The sequence below is a fragment of the Nyctereutes procyonoides genome, unplaced genomic scaffold (genome assembly GCF_905146905.1).
Source record: "Nyctereutes procyonoides isolate TBG_1078 unplaced genomic scaffold, NYPRO_anot_genome, whole genome shotgun sequence".
Lineage (NCBI taxonomy): Eukaryota > Metazoa > Chordata > Mammalia > Carnivora > Canidae > Nyctereutes > Nyctereutes procyonoides.
In genome coordinates this window covers 30,830,530-30,854,370 of record NW_026575048.1, presented here as the reverse complement: position 1 = coordinate 30,854,370, position 23,841 = coordinate 30,830,530, and the positions used below count along the sequence as shown (strand labels likewise).

General features: G+C 37.7%; 1 protein-coding gene across 1 annotated transcript in view; it reads right to left on the bottom strand.

Annotated features, from left to right (window-relative positions):
* Positions 1–20,092, bottom strand: part of ARHGEF33 (Rho guanine nucleotide exchange factor 33) — a 46,600-nt gene extending 26,508 nt beyond the window's left edge. The window contains 8 exon segments of the mRNA XM_055327158.1: positions 304–433; positions 5,444–5,668; positions 6,478–6,537; positions 9,428–9,570; positions 10,508–10,629; positions 10,953–11,117; positions 18,432–18,481; positions 20,068–20,092. Of these exon segments, the coding sequence (XP_055183133.1) occupies positions 304–433; positions 5,444–5,668; positions 6,478–6,537; positions 9,428–9,570; positions 10,508–10,629; positions 10,953–11,117; positions 18,432–18,481; positions 20,068–20,092 (920 nt within the window).
* Between the last annotated feature and the right edge of the window lie 3,749 nt (positions 20,093–23,841).

Here is a 23,841-nt window from a genome sequence, read left to right as displayed (position 1 = left end):
GAGGACATGCAGATGGCAACGAGAGCAATGTCTCTCTCACTGGAACATTTATTCTCCCTTTAGGTTCTTTACAGACAAGCCAGGAACACTGAAGGTCTCAGAGACTATATTCCTTTTCTTATCTGCTGTTAGTCTAAATGTAAGACTTGCCAGGGGTTACCTGCTGTCACTGCCTACACTCTCTTCAAAGACTATTTCTGGAACTCTTTGCAGGTCCCAGAATTCCCAAAGTGAAAACAATAAACAACTTACCTTAAAATTTTAATCAATCTGAAAATCAAAGGCAATGAATACAATGGATACCTTCTCTCTTTGGAATTCCTCTTTCCATCTGACCCTTGGAATGTTGCCTTGATCTTCAGGATCAGAGAGATGTTGATGACATATTTTCTTTCTGATTCAAGGAGTTCAAGAGCCACAGTCTGTCTTTTAGCTTTAAAAACAAATCAAAGAGGGAATTTTTGTCAACCACTCCTTTCCAAAGCTCTGTGAAATGATAGCAATAAAAAGACATTGAAAGCAATAAAAAGAGACATCGGCAAGTTTTTGGAAGATGGTAAACAGAGTGGAAGGATGGTAATTAATTCAGCCGAGTAAGGGCGCAAAACTGTGGTGTTCTTGTCTGCAGATGGAAAATCTGCTGAGAAGCAGAAAGGCTCAAGGAGTAGAGGCACCAGGCATCATAGAAAGTGCAAATAAAGATCAATGCTGAAAACAGGACACAAGTCTTCATAAAGTACAATCGGACTTCCAGGCCCCTACTCCCAGGCCAGATGACTTCCTCATTTACACCCCATGGGAAAATGTGAAAAATTAAACTAGAGGGGCCCTTATCTCTGGGGTCTGGACTAAAGACATCCAACCATAGAAGGAAGAGTTGAGATGCCAAAATGAAAACAAGGGGACTCAGAGAAGGCTTGCATAGTGATTGGGGAGATTCTTCTCAGCCCCTTCCCCTTCAGGTCTTCCCACAATACCAGTAGACAGACTTATACTCTCCAGGCAGGAGTCTGGAGGATCTTCCACCAAAGAAACTAAACTATCCAAGGGAAAAAGACCTACACTCACTGACATAAAGAAGTCACCTACCGAAAAGTTATTTTGCTACCTGCTTAGCCTATAGTGAAATCTGTTTAACTGATAAGCTTGGCCAATATAGAATCTTGCAGGTTTTTTATTTAGGGCCTCATATATATATATATATATAAATATATATATATATATATATATATATATATATTATGTATCAGCCAAGAATCCTCAGACATTTGAATCAACCTTACACCATAAAAAAAAGAGAAAAAAAGGTATATATGCGTTTTGAATAGAGACAATGCAGAGGATGTAATGTAAAGCATGGTGACTATGATTAATAATATTGCCTTGCATAATTGAAAGTTGCTAAAAGAGTAGACATAAAAGTTCTCCTCAAAGAAAAAATAAATTTTTACCTATGTGTGGTGATGATATTAATTAGATGTAGTGTGGTGATCATTTCACAATATATACAAATATCAAGTCATTATGTTTTACATCTGAAACTGATATAATGTTATATGTCAATTGTACATTAAGTAAAAAAGAGACAATGCAGAAACAAAACTTTTTAAAAATCCTATAATTAAGGGGCAGCCGGGTGGCTCAGTTGGTTAAGCGCCGACCATGATTTCAGGTCAGGCCATGATCTGGGGTCCTGGGATCTATGGAGCCCTGCCTTGGACTCCCTACTCAGCAGGGAGTCTGCTGAAGGATTCTCTTTCCCTCTGTGCCTCCTACCACTTGTGCACTCTCCTTACATATATAAAAATAAGTAAATAAATCTCTTTTTAAAATCCTATAATTAATATCCTCAAAGAGATAAGAGAAAAACATTCTGCCCATTTAGTAGTTACAGTATGCTATATTTTTAAGATAAGAGAACATTCCAAAAGAAAGAGAGAGAGAGAGAAGAAGAAGAAATTTTGGCATTTTTTCAAAGAGAAAAGAGTGGAAGATAAAGTCAAAGAGATTTCCTGCCTTCTTCCTCACTCCTCCCCAAAACAAGAAAGAGACATGTTGAAGAAAAAGAGACTAGAAGTGAAGAAGAGGTAGTGAAGAACATCAATCCAAGAGACCCAACATCAAATTAGTTATTAGAAATTTCAGAGAAAAGAAGAAAATGGATGCGAAGATACTATCAAATTAATAATAGAAAAAAATACCAGGACACACTTTTCTAGAGGAAAGGGCCCTACCATGTTCAGCATAATTAATGAAAAAGACTCAAACTTCTGTGAAACTTTAGCACACCAAAGGTAAAAAGAAGATGCTAAAAATTACCAGAAAGAACAATCAGGAAACAAAGTACTGGGGATCAGAATGGTATTGGACTTTCCAATAGTAACATTAGACATTAGAGGACAATGGAACAATTGCTTCAAAATGATGAGGGAAAAAATATTTTGTATTCACCTAAATTATCAACAAGTATGTGGAAGCTACTGAACAATGAGTTCCATCAAACAAGGAGTAAACCAAGAAACCAACAAAGACACACAAGATAAAAGCAAACTAGCAGGAATCTGACATTGGAGAACTATGAAAGAAATTTTTAGGAAGAGTGGGAAGTCCCAGGATGGCAGCAGTGCAACAGACCAGGATGCAGTAGGATGATAGAGGTCTCTAGGGCAAATGCTTTGGTGGGGGAAAAGAAGAAGAATGTAAATGATAGATTTCCCATTACATTGCTAAGAAAAACTGAAGGGGACCTATATAAAGGGAGACATATCCCATGTTCTTTGATTGGAATACTCAATACTGACAAGATATAAATTCTCTACTAATTGGAATAAAAAGAATATATAGCATCACTTGATGCTCTCTACACAATTTATACAATTTTTTTAAATTTTTTTATTTATTTATGATAGTCACAGAGAGAGAGAGAGAGGCAGAGACACAGGCAGAGGGAGAAGCAGGCTCCATGCACCGGAAGCCCGATGTGGGATTCGATCCCGGGTCTCCAGGATCGCGCCCTGGGCCAAAGGCAGGCGCCAAACCGCTGCACCACCCAGGGATCCCTCTCTACACAATTTAATATAGAAAGAAAGATATTTTTGATAAATGGTACTCAAGCAACTGGATAGACATATAGGGAAAAAAATGAACTCGGACTCTTTCCTCACACCATACATCAAAATCTATTCAAGATAAGTAGTAGGTTTGAGCTCCTGACTGGCTCAGTTAGCAGAGTATGTGACTCTAGATCTTGGGGTCATGAGTTTGAGTTCCACATTGGGTGTAGAGTTTACTCAAAAAACATCTAAAAAAAGATAATAGATCTAAATGTGAAAGCTAAAACTATAAAAATTCTCAAAGAAAACATACTAGAATATCTTCACAACTTTGAGATAGGCAAAGATTTCTTGGAAGGACACATAAGTTAGAATCTATATAAAAAGTTTAAAATTGATAAACTTCATCAAAATTAAGAACATCTATTCACCAAAAGACTATTAAGAAAGTGAAAAGGCAAGCCACATACTGGAATAAAATATTCACCACACAGATGTCTAATAAAGAACTCATATCCAAAATATATTAAGAAATTCTACTAATTGATAATAAGAAGATAATGCACTTTAAAAGTTGGACAAAGGGCAGCCTGGGTGGCTCAGCGGTTAAGTGCCGCCTTCAGCCCAGGACCCAATCCTGGACACCTCGGATCAAGTCCCATGTCGGGCTTCCTGCATGGAGCCTGCTTCTCCCTCTGCCTGTGTCTCTGCCTCTCTTTCTCTGTGTGTCTCTCACGAATAAATAAAATCTTTTTAAAAATAAATAAAAGTTGGACAAAGAACTTAAATAGGCACTTCATAGAAGAAGATGTACAAATAACTAATAAGCACATGAAAAGATGCTCAACATCATTAGTGATCAGGGAAGTGTAAATTAAAACTACAATGCCAGTACACCCCTATGAGAATGGCAAAAATTAAAACGACTGACCATACTAACTAACTGTGGCCATTATATTCCATCTAGTAACTCACAGACATTACTGGGTGGAATATAAAATGTCCCAACCACTTTGGAAAACTTTGATATTTTCTTTCAAAGTGTAACCTAATCCTATCCCATAATCTAGAGATTTTACTCCTGCATATACACCCAAGACAAATGAGGCCATACATCCAAAACAGACTTGTACAATATTCATTTCAGTTTTACTTATAATAGCCCTAAACTGGTAACAATCCAAATGTCCTTCAACAAGAAAACAGATAAGCCAACTGTGGTAAATTTATTCAATGTGACTGAAAAAAGGAATGCACTACTGAGTGAATTACACACAACACATTATATTGAAAGAAGCCTGACTCAAAAGAGTACACATTGTATTATTCCCTCTGTATGAAGTTCAAGAACAGACAAAACTAATTTACAGTGATGGAGTCAGAATAGTGGTTCTTCAGGTGGTAAAGTGCATGAGAGAACTCTCTGGGGTAACAGAAATACTGTGTATCTTGATCCAGGTAGTGATCACAAGGGGGTATATATACATATATAAAAAGTCAATGAACTTAAAAGCTTTGTGAACTTTGCTGTATGTAAATTATCCTCCAGTAAGGTACTGATTAAAAAAAAAAAAAAGTAGGGACCTGGGTAGCTCAGTGGTTGAGCATTTGCCTTTGGCTCAGGGCATGATCCCAGGGTCCTGGGATCGAGTCCCACATTGGGCTCCTTGCATGGAGCCTGCTTCTCCTCCCTTTGCCTGTGTCTCTGCCTTTCTCTTTCTGTGTGTCTCTCATGAATAAATAAATAAAATCTTAAAAAAAAAAGGCAGCATAAACTTGTTTGAAAACATGGAAGCAATTACCAGAAGGAACTGAAAACAATGTAAAGTGGTTACTGTTTTCTTCATAATAAACCTTTTAGTACTATTTAATTTTTCATGTGTTTGATAGTAAAAATTAATTTTTAAAAATTATCTTCCACAAAATAGTTGGAGAGAAATTGTGTGACATATAATGAGTGTTATGTAGCAACTTGTGATTCAAAGGAGTGGAAAGAAGGAAAACAGGAGGGAGGGAGGGAGGGTAGACCCTGTTGCAGTGCTTGATATTTTGGTGGTAGACTACTGATGCAAGAGGCACATACTGAAGATTTCACACCACTGAATAAATCATAAAATTCTGCCCTCTTCTCCAACAACTTTATGCCTTTTTTTCCTCCCAAGGCACTGCATTACTAAATGTCATGGATATCCAGAATCAAGGTAGTTGTTCCAAGCTCGCCATGTGACCTTAGGTGAGTCCCTTCATCTCTACTGGCTTTAGTGTTTGTCTGAAAAGGAAATCAGATACCAGGTGGTCTTGTAGGTCCACTGAATCTAAATTGCAAGGGTTCTAGCCACTAGATTTCCTGTTCTTCAAATTTTCAGCCTATATTTCCTCTTGGGACTTACCAGCTAAAGAGGTTTCACATAAAACATTTTCCAAGGAGCTGTGTCTGCCCTGGCCAGCGTCCTTGAGTTTATCTGGGTGGTCTTTTGTGACATATTCGTCACCCCATTCTTTACCATCCTTAGGTTGCCTCCACACACCAGATGAGAGATGGCTCTTGGATTGGATATCAGCCGAGAGGCAAGACTTTAGGTTTTCTTCTGCTTCTGGAGTTGTTGGGTTCATTCCTGAAAAATAACACCTGCCATCAAGATCCAACTTTTTAAAAACAAATTATATTTGTTATGAACTCATAAATATTATGCCCCTGTTTGAGTACAAACTATCCCTTGAGGATTAAATACATCAACTAAGGATTATAAATTTCCACAGTTGCAAAGGATCACCTCTGTCTGTTTCTGGCCTATATATATCCTCTACTCTCTGTATGTAATCTCTACTAAATAAGGCATTTAAACAAATAAATTTATAAAATAATATAATTAATTTGTAGTAGTATGCATTGACTCCTTATATCTCCTTCCTTTTAGGTGAGCACACCAGGGGAAAAAATATAGAATAAGAAAGATGCTGAAAGCAATGCTTTCTTTTGGAATTTGTCTTCCTTGGCTCCATAATGATAAGTTGAAAAAATGAAGGAAGAATGGAAGGTGGGAAGATGAAATAATTTACAAAATACAGATGAATTTTCAATATTAAGTAAATAACTTTTAAATTAAATAAACTATAAAATGTGTCCGTAGGAAACTGATGTCGTGCTATGTATACCTGTGAGTTTGTCAGTATTATTTCATTGATAATTGAGATGAGCCAGAAAGAACTGAGAATACTAGGTTGTCTTAAACATCTCCACCCCTTCTGTCTCCTTGGGTTTAACTGAGTCACTGACTTACTCCACTATACATCTTGGATTCTTAGTAACCATTAGTAACTCTTGCCTGAGTTCTTTCAAGCCTGGTTTGGGCCTGAGGGAATAAGAGCAGGGAAAGGGTAGATATTGCTAGAAGAGAAGAGAACTAAAAACAGAGCTACTTACCAGGACCCATCATCCCCTTCACATTACTATCTCCCACATGCATGGATCTGGACTCTTGGGCTATAGAGAAAGGAAAGCTTTCAATCAGTATTTCATTCCACTAACAGGAGCTGGCCATCTTCTATGAGATGCTCTCTTTTATGCTCTCTCCCTCAGTAAACTGTCAGAGTTTACTAAGGGAGACAGCACAGCAAAAAATGAAATAAATATCAATATAGTGGCAAGCTGTTTTCCCATTTGTAAGAAGATATAATAAGTGGCATTTACCTCATTGACTTCCAAAGAATTAAATCAATTAATATGTGTAAATTGCACAGAGTAAGAACTAAATTATTGTCTAACTATGATGGTGAGGATGGTGATGATGAAAAGAGCTGGAATGATGCTGTTCAAATGTAAGTCAGACCCTGTCACTCCTCTGCTTAGCAATGGATTCCTGTGGCATAAAAGCCAAAGGCTTTATAATGACCATGAGGCCCTAAAATATCTGCCCCCTCCTCTGCCTGCTATTTTTTTCTTTTCTTAAATCCTCATCTCCTATTGTCTCCCTTGGTCACTCTGTTCTAGCACCACTGCTCCTTCTCCAACTTGAACATCTCAAGTATGTTCCCACTAGGACCTTGGCATGGGCTGATCCCTTTCTTCCCCTCAGTATGCATAAGCTCACATCCTCACTTCCTTCAGGTCTTTACCTGACACCCTCTCTGAAAGTATACCTGTGTTTCCTTATTTTTCTCCTTATCACTAACATACTACACATTTTATCTGTCTCAGTTCATTGTCTGCTTTTTTCAGAACAAAGGCTCCATGAGAGCAGAAATGTTTGTTGTTTTGTTCATTACCATCTCCCACCATCTAAATCTGTGTCTGGGGTGATGGATGGATAGAAGGAAAGAGAAATGGATAGTGGAACAATCAACACCTTGACCACAATCTCATGAAAGACCTGGAGCCAGAGGCACCCACAGATTCCTGCCTCAAAGAAACTATAACATAATGAATGTTTATTATTTTAAGCTACTGAATTTTGGAGCAATAAACAACAATTGAGCCATTTTATGATTAACAGGGAGTAAGCCAACCCTTCCTGAAAGTTTAGCCCTTAGATCCTGAATTTTAACATAACCTACCACCAATCATACCCAGAATTTCTTACTATGGCACATTATTTCCATATTCTGCAGTAACTTGGTTGAATAAACTATAATATATAAGCCATGCATTTTATAACAGGGAAGGAAGGAGGAGTTGCCACCACACAGCTAATTGAACTCCATCTGAACACTTTGAATATAAAATTTTTAATCTTTTATCTTGTGAACATGTTCAACTTCCCTAGACCTGGCAATGATCTGACCTCTACTTTTCAAGGCCATCCTGTATTCTATCCTAATAAGACTATCCTTTCATAACCTGTTCTTTGTGACATGGAGCAAAGAAAATAGAACCACCTGTGATTAACCCACTCATTACTCAGTTGGGTTGGTGAGTTTTCCATCAGTCTCTAGAGTAACTACTCAAAGGGGTAAAAACACTAAAAAGAAAAAAAAGCATTTTCATATTTTGAAGTTAAACTGATTAAAAGCCATCTGATTTAGATTTTTTTATTTATATTTTTATATTTAGTTGTTCAAAAAAGATTTATTGTCTAGGAATATATTGTGCCTTAAGGCATAAGGGTAGAAAACCACCAACCCTGCCCCTGAGGAGCTTAATTGATTAAGAAGTCCTTGAGCTTCTTTTGGAGACTTTCTATATGTGACCAAAAAAAAAAAAAAAAGAGGACAATTCCTCTAAACAACATTAATGTCTACACTCTCTGGCATACAAGGTGCTTTGCTAGACGGTGCTGAGCATACAAAGATGTAGCAAACGCGTAACCAGACATGGGTACAGATAGAGGTAACTGGATGGAAACCCAGTTTCTGTAGGACTGCCCAAGAACAATTTTCTAGCATCTGTTTTATTATCCTTCAGCGCAAGAGTGTGGCTAGTGACTGTCAGCCCACAGGCAGCACCAGCTCTTGTTATCCAGAGAAAGAGGGATACAGAGCTACATTGCCACTGACATCACTGCCCACCAGTTAAGGCAGATATGATTTTCTCCTATCAGTGAAACCTTGCTGGGAAAAAAAAAAAAAACAACAAAACCCAGAACACACAATTTTATGCTAAGAATATGCCTATCTTTAAGATGTTTATGCAGGGAGATGAGGATGAGAGACAATTTAGAAAATAAAATGAGTTATTAGAATGAATAATTTTTTGTAACATTTTTCTCCCAGGGTTAGTATTTGAAATTTAGAAAACCCAGGTAAGTATTTTCCCCCAAAAGAAAATCTTTTAGGGGCCCCTGACTGGCTTAGTGAGTTAAACATCTGCCTTCAGCTCAGGTCATGATCCCAGGGTCCTGGAATTGAGCCCCACTTCCATGTTGGGCTCTCTGCTCAGTGGGGAGTCTGCTTCTCCCCCTTTTCCTCTCCCTCTGCTGCTCCCCCTGCTTGTGCTCTCTTTCTCTTTCTGATAAATAAAATCTTTTTTAAAAAATCTTTTAAAATTGGGCAGATTCTCTTGATCTCGTAGAATCCTCTGGATTCTTTTTTTTTTTTTTTTTTTACTTATTTATTCATGAGAGACACACAGAGAGAGAGAGAGGCAGAGACGCAGGCAGAGGGAGAAGCAGGCCCCATGCAGGGAGCCCGATGTGGGACTCGATCCTGGGTCTCCAGGATCAGGCCCTGGGCCGAAGGCAGGCACTAAACCGTTGAGCCACCCAGGCTGCCCAATCCTCTGGATTCTTATAAATTCCAGTTACAGTAGGAAAAATTCTGAGCAATACATCATTTTCCTATAATAAGGATGGAGGACATAAGCCCATTCTCACTATTACTTAAACTTTAGGAATCAAGGGGAAAGGCTTGGCTAATTCAACATGATTTGCAAAGTGTACCTTTTTCATAAGCCTGAGAGGGCAAAAGGTTTGTAAAGTCTTCACTTGGAAGAACAGGCTCAGGGATATTGATTGAACGGAAAGGACTTCCTTGTGCTTGAGTAGGCCCAGCCTGTGAGCCATGTTCTTCTTTTTGAGTTTTCCTGGGGAAGGAAAACAGAGAGTCTGAATGCCTGATGGGTTAAGAAGAAAATCAGTTCAGAATAATTTAAGAAAAATTCTGAATTATTAGGTTGGGCCATACAAAAGTGCTGTTTTTGTAAATTAAAAATAGTTAGATATTAGCAGTTCTTAGAGTTCAATTTAATTCATCTCCAAAGCTGGAGAAAAGATTTCAAATACATACAAATCACATCCTAATTGTAATATCTATATTTTTTGCTTTTCTGTTACTGGCTTCCTTGTCTACTGGGATCTCTACAGTTTGCAATGATGATAATTTGCTTCGGATAATGTACATTCACTTAACAAAGCAACACAAAGATACCAAGAGGCAGCAGGTCTTCCAGCTGCAAACAAGAAGCCATTCTTCAGGGCCACAGAAATATTATTTTCATATTTTTCTATTTTAAATTTGATAATTGAAAAACATAATTATGATCATATATGTTTAATGGTGAAATTTAATTGATTCAACCTGATTGAGACGTTAACACAAATTTTATTTTCAACAGTAGAAGTAAACTAGGTGTAGCATTACAGAAATTTTAGAAAATGAATAAAAAAAGAAAATCATTAGTGACCCCATTATATTAAGACAATAGTCACTATTTTTAAATATATCTCTATAGTTGTTATCTTACACATTTTTACAGTTGAAATAAAATACCACATGCCATCTTATATCATTTTCATTTCACTTCCTATTGTGTTAAGTGCATTTTCCATGTAATAATTACCATCCATTTTTAATATTAACCAATTTTTATTATTCTATAACCTCCATCACATGCTGAGTGGCAGATTCCAGAAGTATATAGGCAGTTAGCTCTCTGTGTATTGGGGAAGGTATTCTCCATGTCACTTTACAAGCTACTGCTTATGGGTTTGCCTTTGGCCAATTTTGTGTAAAACACTCACTTGGCTTTAACTTTTCGAGATTCTCTTCGCTTTTCCTGCTGAAGCTGTTCAATTTTCTGTTGCATTTCTTCTTGTTTGGAAGTGATGGCCTGAATCATTGACATGGCATTGCTCAGCTCTTCCTAAAAAATAGGAATCAATACATATTTAATGTGATAAAAGGGATGAAAGGATATATAATATGATATCTAGTACACAGTAAGCTTTTAATACATATTTGTTGAATGAATGAATGAATGAATGAGAGATGAACATCTTATTTCTATTGTGGCCTATATTTTAACACCAAGATCCAAAAAAAAAAAAAAAAACAGGAAATAGAGTTTTGTTTCATGATAATTAGTGAATGGATCAGAAGGAAATTATTTTATTTGGCTGCCACACGAAAAGGTGTTTTCTACTTCTGTGACTCTCTGCTTAGCAGGGAAATAGAAGAGGAGCCTACCTTGAAATAGTTTAATGAATTCTTCATCTCGGTAACTTTTTCTTCCATGGAACATCGGCAGCTCTTAACCTTCTCTTCCAAAGCATATTCTCCATGTTGAATTCTTGACAGTTCTTGCATTGCTTCTGTGAAACCAGTTTTAAGTTCAGAGGCCAAGGCCTGCAACTAAATAATAATCGCCAAGAGTGAATTAAATTTGCTAGAAACTATTATAAATATTACTATTGGCCCCATGAATTTTCCTTTGTTTGAGAAACCAGGCTCCTAAAAATCTATAAATTTCATTTACTAGTAGACTTAAGTTTAGACAACATAAGGCAACCTTAGCTCCATTCATTTAGGGAAAAGAGAGTTTTTTATATAGCACTTGCAGAAGTTTGACAGTGACAAGCAAGCAAGCAATTAATTAAGTTTACAAGTGCTCCTGTGAGCTACTGTTTATTCTAACACATTTGATTAAAATGAGATTTACTTGAAAGGCAACTATGCATGTTGAATACAATCTTGATCCAGTAACTCTTTGAATCCCATGAAAGAAGGGGTGGATCATATTATCCTTGGTGTTATAAGAAGATGAAGAAATTCAGTTATTTTTCCTTTAAAAAATTAAATGATAAAAAGAGTAAAAACTAAGCGCATATCTAAGAATTTCTTTGAAAGGGAAGAGGATATATATATATATATATATATATATATATATATATATAGTGGATGATGTGGAAAAGGAGAAAATGGCATTTGTAGTGGCAAGAAATAGCTACAGTGTTAGGAGCTCAGCACGCTGTTGATAGTGATGTTTCATTATCTTCAAGAGTCAAGCTTGGCTGTGTAGGAGTGCACACATTGGACTTCTGTTGTCAACTTCCACATCATGAAAAAGGTATTAATTTTGGAGTCAGGGTACAAATCCTAGCTCTCTCCTACAAGAAGTAAGACCTCAGGCAAGTTGGTTAACCTCTTTGTAGCAATCTCCTCCTGCATAAAATAACTATTGTGACACCTATTTCACAGGGCTGTCTGGAGAATTAAATGAATAAATGTAGGCAAGTTTCCTGCCACAGTGCATGCTTGGTACGTTGAAGGTGTTCAAAAAATTTTATTTCTTCTCCCCCTTTAAGTACCACATCAAAAAGTTAAAGCACAAACAGAAATGTGGAGAAAATGGAGCACTTCTAAAAGTTCAAGTTGTTTTTATTGAACAAACAAAAAAAAGCATTTTCAACAGACAAAGAGTTAAGATAATAACAATAAGATAATAACATTATTTTCTTGAAATTCATGATCTTACACTCTACTAAGGAGAGGAACTCTTGGCTCCAGTTCTCTCTTCAAAACAGAATTTTTAACAAAATTAACAAAATTCCTTCAAATGTGTACTTCTAAACATTTTCAGAATCTGGTTATCCAAATGATTCCAACTTGCAATGATACCTCCCACTATAAAATTATTTGGTCTCCTACACCACATTTTTTAAATATAAGGTTTTGTGGTTCACTGTACCTCACAAAGGTTTCTTTCAAGGGCCCGGAATAGGAAGAAATAAGAGGAACCAAAGAGATCATTCTGAAGATAAAAGTGGGATCTGCCAAGTGTTCAGGGCTGGAAGCCTGAGAAACAACATGAGCAATCTGTATTTCGCTCCAATCATTCTTAATTTTAATTAATCTTTGTGATGGATTTTAGTACGTGTCCTAATCTAGTCATCATAATGGATGAAATCACCAGGTCAACTACTTTTGATCTGGTAATTCTCGTGATGCAAATTCATCTTCAGTGAACAAAATAAACAAAACTGATGGCAATATAACATCAAAGCAAGAATTGTGCAGGTTTTCAAATTGAAGAAAGGAAACCTGACCTTCATTCAGGTGCTCTGAGGTAAGTTCAAATTTCCTGTTTGAAAAAGAAAGGGAACCACCATCCAACAGAAATAGGTTTCATTATCACTGCTCCCTTAGGGGGATATGTAGAGATCCCCCCAGGAACCAAAAGGCAGCAGTAGGATCCTAGGGGAAAGGATTTTTCCTCGCCTGAAGAAGCCCAGCTCTCAAAAAAAAAAATTGAGTTTCCCCCAACAATCTGGTTATATGGGGACCTTGAGAATTCTGAAACCATTTTAAGCTATGAGCCCATTTCCTTCCTATGTATTACTTTGAGCCCCTTGGGTACCTGCCACTGAAGTAGCACTACTGCCTTATAAACAGCTTCACAAACACTGAAAAGCCAGGGAGGGAATGCCATTAGTGAGAATCATCACACGCCTGAACCAACATGCTACTCTTTAGATGCATGCGATTCAGTATCTTTAGCTGCCACAGACTGGTTTTCCAATACTCACTGGCCATTCCTTGTGAATAAAAAAATACTCTGAGGACACTGATATAACATCTTTTTTTTCTGCTCTCCCTTCAGCTATCTCATTCGACAGCCCACAGCCCACCCCAAGGATTAGAAATGGGTGTCTACCTTGTTCTCCAGCGAGTTGAACACGTTCCTCATCTCGTTGATTTTTTCATGAAGCTGCTCTAGAGAGGTTATGATCCCTCCATCCTGCCGCTGGAGGCGGGCTCCCACTGGAGGCAGGTTCAGGGAAGACTTGTACTTCGAAGCCTAGGGCACCACAGAGGGCATCTTACGCTCAAAGAAATAGGGGAGACGAGTCCGAATTCTTCCTATTTCCTGTCCTCAATTTCTGTTGCTCAATTTTCTTTACTTTCTTGGCTTCTGATCTCTTCTCGAGGTCAATTTTAATCAATGTCTTCCCATCTTTTTTTTCCACCAAAGATCCCTCAAACTACACTTTCATAAATTATGCAAGTTGTTCCAACTTGTTTTTCACCTAGATTTGTCCTTTGTTCTGTTCCATAATCAAGGTCAAAGGCTACACTGGGGCAAACTCAGGGGCCTGTGCCTGTGCCTTGAGATCCTGGCTAAGTCACAAATGTCAAGATTTGAGAAAGCTCCACATGGCAGGCCACATTCCTACAACACCTGACTATAGGCTCTACGAAGCAGCACATAATGGCAAGGATGCCAATGTAATTGCTTTGGTTTCCCCCAAACCAGGGTTTGTACAGAGGAAACACAGTTTTTCTGCCAACTGTCATCTTAATATTAGTTCTCTTTATTAATCCCCAGAAATGAAATAACTTAATACAAAAAGTGGGCAGCAAGTCGTTTGAACAGTCAAGAGTAAATTTCCCAAATCTACTCCTCTACACTCCCTGCAAAAGTTGACCCTTCATGACATTCTTGCAGGGCATTATTGAAGCTGGTATGAGGCTTGTTGTGCCAGTTTATCTTATTGATCCCTGGATGCACCACAGGCCTAGTAGAATTCATTTCTCTGGTATTGGAAGACATTCCTCAATGGCAAAAAGAGACTGAGGTTCAAACAGGACTTACAAATTGCAGAAAACTTTCAACGACACTTTTAATGATGAAACCTATTACTGTAGGAATGGTTCCCATAGTTTTTTAGTTAGGAGTCGTTTTGGTACATAACTCTTTTTCTTAAATGATTTTCATTAGAGAGAAAAAGAAAAAAGAAAAAATCATTTCAAATCTCCTTACTTTAATAGAATTGCAAATGTTTTGGCATATTTCCTTCTGTTTTGTTCTGTGAAAGTAAGTGCAGACATTTATATAGTTGAAATCATACTACAAATATATTTTGATTCTGCCCCCCTTTTTTGCAAAACACTCTTATAAACCCTTTCTCATAGCCTTCAAAATTTTTTCTAAGTCTATTTTTAATGGTTGCTCAATATTCCAACCAATGGATGTGCCAGAGTTTATCCACTCATTCACTCTTCTTGGAAATTCATGTTGTTTATAATTTTTCAATATTATAATTAATGCTGACCTACAATACATTTTATTTAAATTTTTGTATGTATTTCAAATTATTTCCTTAGGTTAAATTCCTAAATATGAAATTACTGTGAGTTTAAGGATGTTGGGTAGTATTTGATCCAAAGGGCTAAATTAGTGTATTTAGAAAAACAAAATGCATAGAATATAAGTAATATAAATGGAGGAAACTGCAATGTTTACATTCCTATAAGTGAGCCAAAAACACAGTTGGAATTCATATCATTAGGCGGGAGTTGAGCTAGGACCAAGATGGTGCAGTTGCCATATCTGTTGCCTTGATTGTAGAACCCCCACCACCACTTCTCATGTTAATGGAATCATTTTAAAAATCCATGTGCAAAAGGAAGAAATCAGTCTGAAGCAACACAATCTGACTCTGGAGAAGAAACTGGGTGAACTTTGAGAAGCTTATGTACAGTGGACCAAGGATGAGAGAAAAGCAGGGTAGACTTGGATTCAAATAAAAGGGAACATGAGCTAAGGCGCAATCAGTGTATCCACACACATTCATTAGTTCTAGTAATAATTCCGGAGTGGGAGATGGTAGTGTTCATTCTCCTATTGGCTTTTGTGACCCGATTTGAGTCAATGTACCTTATTCACCAAAGAGGTCAAATCCATCCAAAGAACGGGAGCCAATTAGGGTTGTGAACATTTTAACACTTTAACTGTATTTTAACTAATAATTTTTGTAAAAGTTTCCACTAGGGGATCCCTGGGTGGCTTAGCAGTTTAGTGCCTGCCTTTGGCCCAGGGCGTGATCCTGGAGTCCCGGTATCGAGTCCCACATCCGGCTCCCTGCATGGAGCCTGCTTCTCCCTCTGCCTGTGTCTCTGCCTCTCTCTCTCTCTCTCTGTGTGTTCTCATGAATGAATAAAATCTTAAAAAAAAAGTTTCCACTAATTTATGCACACTCATCAGAATTAAGTATTATTATTTCATTATTCACTAATCAGATTGTCATAAGCTTCAAAAGTCTCAATTTTCTCTCCTATTTATTAGCTGTCTATAATTCTACTTTGGTAAATTTTCTGTATTTTTTGCCTACACTCTACTGAGGTCTTCGAAGTGTCTTTTTTTACTGACTTGCATTAACTATTTGTATATCATTAAACCCTTGTGATATTTTTTGTAATAATTTTTCCATTTTGTTATAGGCCTTTGAATAGGTTGAAAATATATTTATATAAATTGGGAAAATTTTAAATTGTGATGTGGGTGAAATCTCTAGGCCTTCCCTTTGTGATTTCTTCCAGTGCTTTTTCACTTAGAAAGATGTTTCACATCCAGAGACTAGATAAATATTCACTAATGCTAAATTTTTATGGTTTGATTTTTAAATTTCTAGCCCTTTAATCCATTTTTGAGTTTATTTTGATTTGGGTATGAAGTAAGGATCTCTTCTTTTATTTTTTTCCCGAAGAAGAATCAGACAATTTTCCAAACATCATTTGACACCAGACTAAATGACTACATCATATCTCTTGGCTCAAAGCAATATACACTTCTTGCAGATACTCATTCATTCATCCAACTAATATTTATTGAATATGTGTTATGTTCCAGGCACTGTACTTTATGCTGAAAATACAACAGAGAGCAAGATGTACTAAATCCCTGCCCTTGGAGCTTACATTCTAGAGAAGGAGACAGACAATAAAAATAAATAAATTAACAAGATAATATTTACTATAATATCAGGTCGGGATCTATAAAATAGCTGGAAAGTGACTAACATCACATTTTGCTTCAAGTTTCATATTTTGCTCTCCCTTTTTGGTATAGGTTGTACTCTATTATAGTTAACCTCTCCCTGCTTCCCTCCTTCCTCTTCCTCTTCTTCTTTCTTTACTTCTCCTTCATCTTCTTTTGGTTAAACGTTGCTTGGAGTAAACAGACTGGGGCTTAGGAAGCATGCTTTTAAAACAAGGATGGGGTTATAATCACAGCATCACAGAGGTCATAGAGACCAGCTTCACTTCCACTCTTCATTTGTTCCACTGTGAACAGATGTACTTGGATTTGTGATACAATAAGAGAATGAGGCCACCCCCCACTGCTGCTATATTTAGCCAACATTCAGGGAGTGACCTACATAAAGTCTATAATAGACTTTAAATCATACCTAAGTTTAAAGACATACTCACAGTCATTCATATGCCATACACAAGTCAGATGTGAACAGAGAGGAGGTGGGCAAGGAAGGCATTTGGAGGTCATGGATAAGTGCAGCATCAAATCAGCACTGAGTGAAGACTCACTCTTACTTCCAGGCCTTTGTTCAAGCCGGTCCCTTTGCTTGAAACACCCTTCCCCATATCCACTTACCAAACGACCAATTTGTCCTTAAATGCCTGGTTCAAATCCTTCAGCCAATATTCATTCATCCCTCTGTTGTAATCCTTCCAACAGCCTACCTGTTTGAACTATTAATTGTATATGTTTTCCAGGTGGTGGACACTTAAAAATCAATTGCAAATATCTGTTGCATCTGTTATTTCTCATTAGGCCAAGCAGTTGGTTTTGTACACAGTAACTGCTCAATAAATACGTATTAAATTCAAATGAAGCTCTTTCCTCTACCCATTCCCACTGCTGGTTTTGGTCTAGGAGCAACATGATTACAAAAATGTTTTCATAATTCTGTGTTGGCTTGCCCTCATTGGCCCGCAGCAATGATCTATTGCATGATATATCTCGCAACTAGTTGTGAAAATATTCACTCTACTATCACTTAATTTCAACAAATCTAAATAACATTTCCCCTAAAACTCTCCACTCTTCTGGATTCCTGTAGCCCTTTACAGAAGACTACTCTTTATCCTAACGAAAGCTTAGAACTTTACAGCCAACTCTGAAGTCACCCTTTCTCCCAGCCCATCAAGCCCTGTTGTTTCTTTCTCCCTCCTCCTGCAATCCAGTGCCCTAACTCTAGAGAGGAGCATGAATTTCCCTAGCCAGAGCTGCTTTTATACTACAAATTCCATCAGAATTAACTCCCATGATTTTTAAGGACAGAATTTTACTTCAAATTTACATTTAGAAGATAGAAGTCAAACAAATACTGTTTAGAAAGCCAAAGAAGCCCCATGTGATCCTTGTTGCAAATGTATTTCAAAATGTTTTGCAGAATATGTATCTTCCTTGTACATTATTTCCATTGTTTAAAAGGAGCTTAAAATTTTTTCTATCACCATATTTGAACATTTGCAGTGTTAACTCCCTTTCAGTCCTCAATTCTCCCTGTTAAAGTAGGAAACAAACAAAAACAGATCTTGCTCTCTCCTTCACTCTCGTCTCTCGTGGAGATGGCATTACAATGTAATGGCCATAGTGTTGGTGAGGACAGGCTAGAAAAGCAAAGTGGATGTGGAAGTGATAGTGCTATAATTTATAACCTGGATAAGCTGTTCTTCACTAAACAGTTTTCTCAAAAGTGCAACATGAGTGGCACTCTCTCCCCTGCCTATCTCAGAGTCCTGTTAAGTGAACAAACGCAGTGAGAGATGTGTAAGCACTTGCAAGTGCTAGAAAATTTTATACACAAATGACAGTCATCATCATCACACAAGGAGTGTTCAAAACAATCTAATTGTCTTTACCTGGTAAATCTGTGTGGAAGGATTATTCATCGGCATATGTTCATTCTCTCCTGTAGGAAGAAAGAGCTCTGTTCAATGAATATAACTCACTCTGTCCTGGCCTCTTCACACACAGAGGAAAAGGGGACTTAGAGGTTCTTAAATCTGTGACTGCATGACAAGAAACCAACAATATAAGAACAAAGCATAAGCTGGTGAGGGTGGTTTCTATATTCACATCCTAATGTCCTAACCATTTCTACCTGATATAACTCTTGTAGTGAAAAGCAAAACAAGACAAAACAAAACAAAGAAACATGTTCTACCGCAGTGGGAAAGTTTCTCAACCGAACTGAATGATTAATCATCATTAATCAACCAGAAGGGAATGTGCATGAAGGGTTTCCTTCATGTTCGTGGGGCTGACAGCAGTTTACTTGAGGGGGTAGTTCTATAACCAGGAAGGCTACACAAGGCACCTGCCCCATCATCACTCTGCTGTTCTCAGGAAGCCTGCATAAAATGTCCTTGCCAAACGTCTAAGCTCTCGCCTCCTGTCACTGCCCAGATCAGCTAAGGTAATCTTACTGTCTTCCTGGGCAAAAGGGTTGGTAGAAGGGAATTGTCAATGGAAAGATTCTGGGAAGAATGCAGGCAAAAAGAAAATAATATTAGAAACACTAGAGATTGCAAAACACAGGGCAAAGACAAAGGAAGTAGTAGGTTTATAAAAACCACTACAAACTAGGGAGAAAGATGGTTGGCTTAGAGTGTACCTTTCAGAATCAGATTGGCTGACCATGAATTCAAGACAATCCGTGTAAAACATGCAGCTCAACCATTTAGCTATATCTCCATTGTTGGAGAAATGGTCACATTGTATGAATCAAGCAATTTATAGATGAAAGTACTGGTTGCAAATATTTGGTTACATGGACACGTATATTGTTCTCTAAGACATGCTGTATAGAAAACCCTTCCTTAGAGGAAACACCCTCAGTGTATTAAGTTCATAAATAATATATAACCTCAGCCCAGAACTTATACAGATAGAAGTCTGTTCCCCTAAAATCTGGATGGTTTGAGATCACCAAAACTCTCCACACAAGCTTGGGTAAAGATTACTTAGCTTATTTTACACTGTGTTCCAACAGCCTGGTATCATGGCAAGGACCAGAATGTGGGAACAGAGACCAGGCTCCCAGATCAAACTCTGACATTTTGTGATTGTAGCTTGACTTCTCTATGACTGTTTCCTTATCTGGAAATTGGAGGTGATAACAAACTATTTCTATATGGTTGATTCTATATGGCAAAGATGAAAAGAGAGAGCACTTATGTTTCTAGGCTAACCTAGAGGGTATTGGATGTTTCTTAGTTGAATCTGTATCTTGGCCTCATTCAGCAGGTTGTCCTGAAGCAAGTCCTAAAGTTATTGCCAAGAAAAATAAGATAACTACTCAGACCAAATTATATGTATAGCATTTCCTGTTTTTCTAGCACCAAGTTAGTGCTCTTCGTGGTCATTACACAATGATAAGGAAATGAGAATAGTCAAGGTAACATATTATCATGTTTTGATACAATGGCAAGAGAACACTGAAACCTACATTTCTTACATCCCAAAATATAAAGCAAGACATAGGAAAAATCTAACCTTGCTTTGTTTTTGTCTTTTCCATGGTGACTGTTGCTTCTTTCCTCCAGCTGATTCTTCAACATTACATCTTCATTGTCCCTGGATCAGGCCACCCCTTCTTCTCCGGACCTGTCAAATGAAATCAAGAAGAAGGGATAGCAGGAAGAACTGGTGAAGTAACTGGACTTATTTTATGTGTTAACTTAAAATAATTGAAATGAACACAGCTATTAGAGGCAACTTGAGGTTTATGTAATTTCGGAAAAATATCAAGTTAATATTTAGTTTAAAAGTTAAAGGTGGGTCGCCTGGGTGGCTCAGCAGTTGAGCATCTGCCTTCAGCTCAGGGCATGATCCTGGGGTCCCAAGATTGAGTCCCACATCAGGCTTCCTGCGTGGAGCCTGCTTCTCCCTCTGCCTGTGTCACTACCATTCTCTCTGTATCTCTCATGAATAAATACAATCTTAAAAAAAAAAAAGTTTAATGTAAGGGATGCCTGGATGGCTCAGCAGTTGAGGATCCACCTTTGGCTAGGATCCAGTCCCACATCAAGCTCCCTGCATGGAGCCTGCTTCTCCCTATGGCTACATCTCTGCCTCTCTCTCTCTGTCTCTCTCTCTCTTTCTCTCTCTCTCATGAATAAATAAGTAAAAACTTCAAAGAAAAAGTTAAAGATAAGTATTTTGTAAATAAATATGAAATTTATTACTTAAAATTACGGTGGTTTTTAATATGCTACATTCTTTTTCCAATCAAATCCATTAGTTTAGACCCATTAATTTTATTAACAGGTTCTGGTTTAGGGAAATCACCTTAAGTAGAAAAAACTTAAGCAAGTATGAAGGCAAATACATCTACTTCTATTTCATTACACAATAAGTGCTTTGATGATGTCATTCCCACTTTCAGAGTCCGGTAGGCCACTTTAGACACAGGAGGTGTTATCAAATGTGGCCTAGTTGTAGTGACCATTAGATATGAAGCTGCAAGTTCAGAATGCAATCTAATGAACAAATGTAACTGTCAGTATTGTAGACGTTGGCCCTCCTTTTGGCCATCTAGAATTTTAACCCCTTCCAATGATGGGGGAATCCTCCCATTTTATGAAGTTTGATTAAACCTCTTGCTCTAGAGGCTGTAAGTGGCATGTTCTAGCCTCTCTTGCAGCTTATGCATAAAAGCCACATGACCTAGGATATGCCACTCAGATTTACTCACTCCAGTTGACACTGGAAGTTGCAGAAGGATTTCCTAGGACAGATATATTGGACATACTTAGTACTTTCTAAGAAACAGTTCCTAAAATAGCAGTGGCAGCAAGGGTGGTGGTGGTGACCATGATGTGGTACAGAGCTTAGATAACTCCAAGTGCTGCTTGTGGTGCTTTCCTCACCAGAACAGCTGTACTCTATGATTTGGGGCATTGTTGCTGGCTGCATAATCCCAGTCTTGTTCCCCAGTCTCCCAGAAATTCTATGAGCTGCCTTTCAACAAACTCCTTTGCTGCTGAAATCAGCCAGAGCTCTTTTTTGTTGGATGCAACTAAGAATCCTGATTGAAACTATCAAAATATATTAACACTATCCAAGATTGAGAAAACACAATAAAAAATTTGTTCATTGGCCTAGAAAGGACATATCTAATCTATAGTGACAAAATGCAGATCAGTAATTATGTAGGGTAGGAGGTGGGGCTTAACTGGGTAGAGGCACAAGGAACTTTTTAGAGTGATAGAAATGTTCTATTGCTTAATTGTGATAGTAGTTATACAGGTGCATAAGTTTGTCAAAATTCATAAAATGTATGTTTTAATGGAATGCATTTTATTTGCTACATGTTATACCTCAAGAAATCAGAATTAAAACTTTTCATTCAGGAGTTTCTGGGTGGTACAGTCACTTAAGCATCCAACTCTTGGTTTCAACTCAGGTCATGATCTCAGGGTCATGAGATGGAGCCCGGAGTCAGCTCCACAGTCAGTGTAGAGTCTACTTGAGATTTTCTCTCCCTCTCCCTCTGCCCCTCCTACTCATACTGTCTCTCTCTCAAATAAATAAATCTTTTTAAATTTTTTTAAAATTTTTATTTATGATAGTTACACAGAGAGAAAGAGAGAGAGAGAGAGAGAGAGGCAGAGACATAGGCAGAGGGAGAAGTAGGCTCCATGCACTGGGAGCCCGATGTGGGATTCGATCCTGGCTCTCCAGGATCGCGCCCTGGGCCAAAGGCAGACGCCAAACCGCTGCGCCACCCAGGGATCCCAAATAAATCTTTTTAAAAAACAAAAACAACCTTTCATTCATATATTAAAGTCTGTAAAGCAAAATAATAAGTTGGCAGGGGCAAAAGGGTAAACGTTAATGAAAAAGCATTTTATCAATAGCTATATAATTATAAATGAGGGATATCAAGAAAGTCAATACTATATAGTCTTTGGAATCTTGTACATTTTTCAAGTGAGCATGAAAGTTACATCAAGGTTGGGCATTTTCTCTAGTTATCTGAATATCTTTTAGAGCTGATTTAAGTATTGCTCAAAGGAAAACTTTCTTCTCCTTAGCAATTGTTCATTTGTTTGATATCTAATGCATTCTATGATGTATGCAAATTAAATCACAGAATGTTAGAGCCAAAGGCCATGAGAAAATTATTTCATCCAGCTTCTTCATTTATAGGCTCAGCTGAGGCCTGGGGAGGGGAAGAAAATGACCTGCTCAAAGCCACACAGCTTTGAAAATTACTGTTAGAAGTGATGTATATTACTGTTTAGAGGGGAAAAAAATCTTGAAATATGTAAAGCCATATTTTTATGGATAATTATTTCCTAGGGATTTAGTTATCTAATCTACAATTAATTAAAAACAAACTGAAAATACCTCTTATATGTCATAAATAATATGTAAATTTACACATTTTCAGAGTTAGGACATCATCAAGCTCACCTATCTACCTATGGTGATTGATTTCAAGACATGATAAAATGTGTGTGGTTAGTAGAAAGTAAATTAGAATTTTTATTTTATTTATTTATATACAAAACCAACAAAACTACAATGGAAAAAACTTAGAAAATATAGAGGAAAAAACCAACTATAATGCCTCTACTTAAACAACCGCGATAATTATTTAGCTGTATTGCCTGCCAATCTTTCTTCTCTTGAATGTTTTACATGATTGGCTGGACCTACTTGCATCACTATTGCATTACCTACATTATATCATGTTTTACTTTCTTTTTATTTTATTTTTTATTTTTTTAAACACTTTATTTATTCACGAGTGACAGAGAGAGACACCCAGAGAGAGGCAGAGACACAGGTAGAGGGAAAAAGCAGGCTCCATGCAGGGAGCCTGACACGGGACTCGATCCTAGTCTCCAGGATCACACCCTGGGCCAAACGAAGGCGCTCGACCGCTGAGCCACCCAGGAGACCCTTTACTTTCTTTTTAAAAATTAGATTCTTGGGGATCCCTGGGTGGCTCAGCGGTCTAGCGCCTGCCTTTGGCTCAGGGCATGACCCTGGAGTCCGGGCATCGAGTCCCGCGTCAGGCTCCCTACATGGAGCCTGCTTCTCCTTCTGCCTGTGTCTCTGCCTTTCTCTATGTGTCTTTCATGAATAAATAAATAAAATCTTTTTTTTTTTAAATTGGATTCTTGGGACACCTGGGTGGTTCAGTGGTTGAGCGTCTGCTTGAATTCAGCTCACCTCAAGATCCCGGGGTCCTGGAATCGAGTCCTGCAACAGTCCCCCTGCATGGAGCCTGCTTCTCCCTCTGCCTATGTCTCTCTG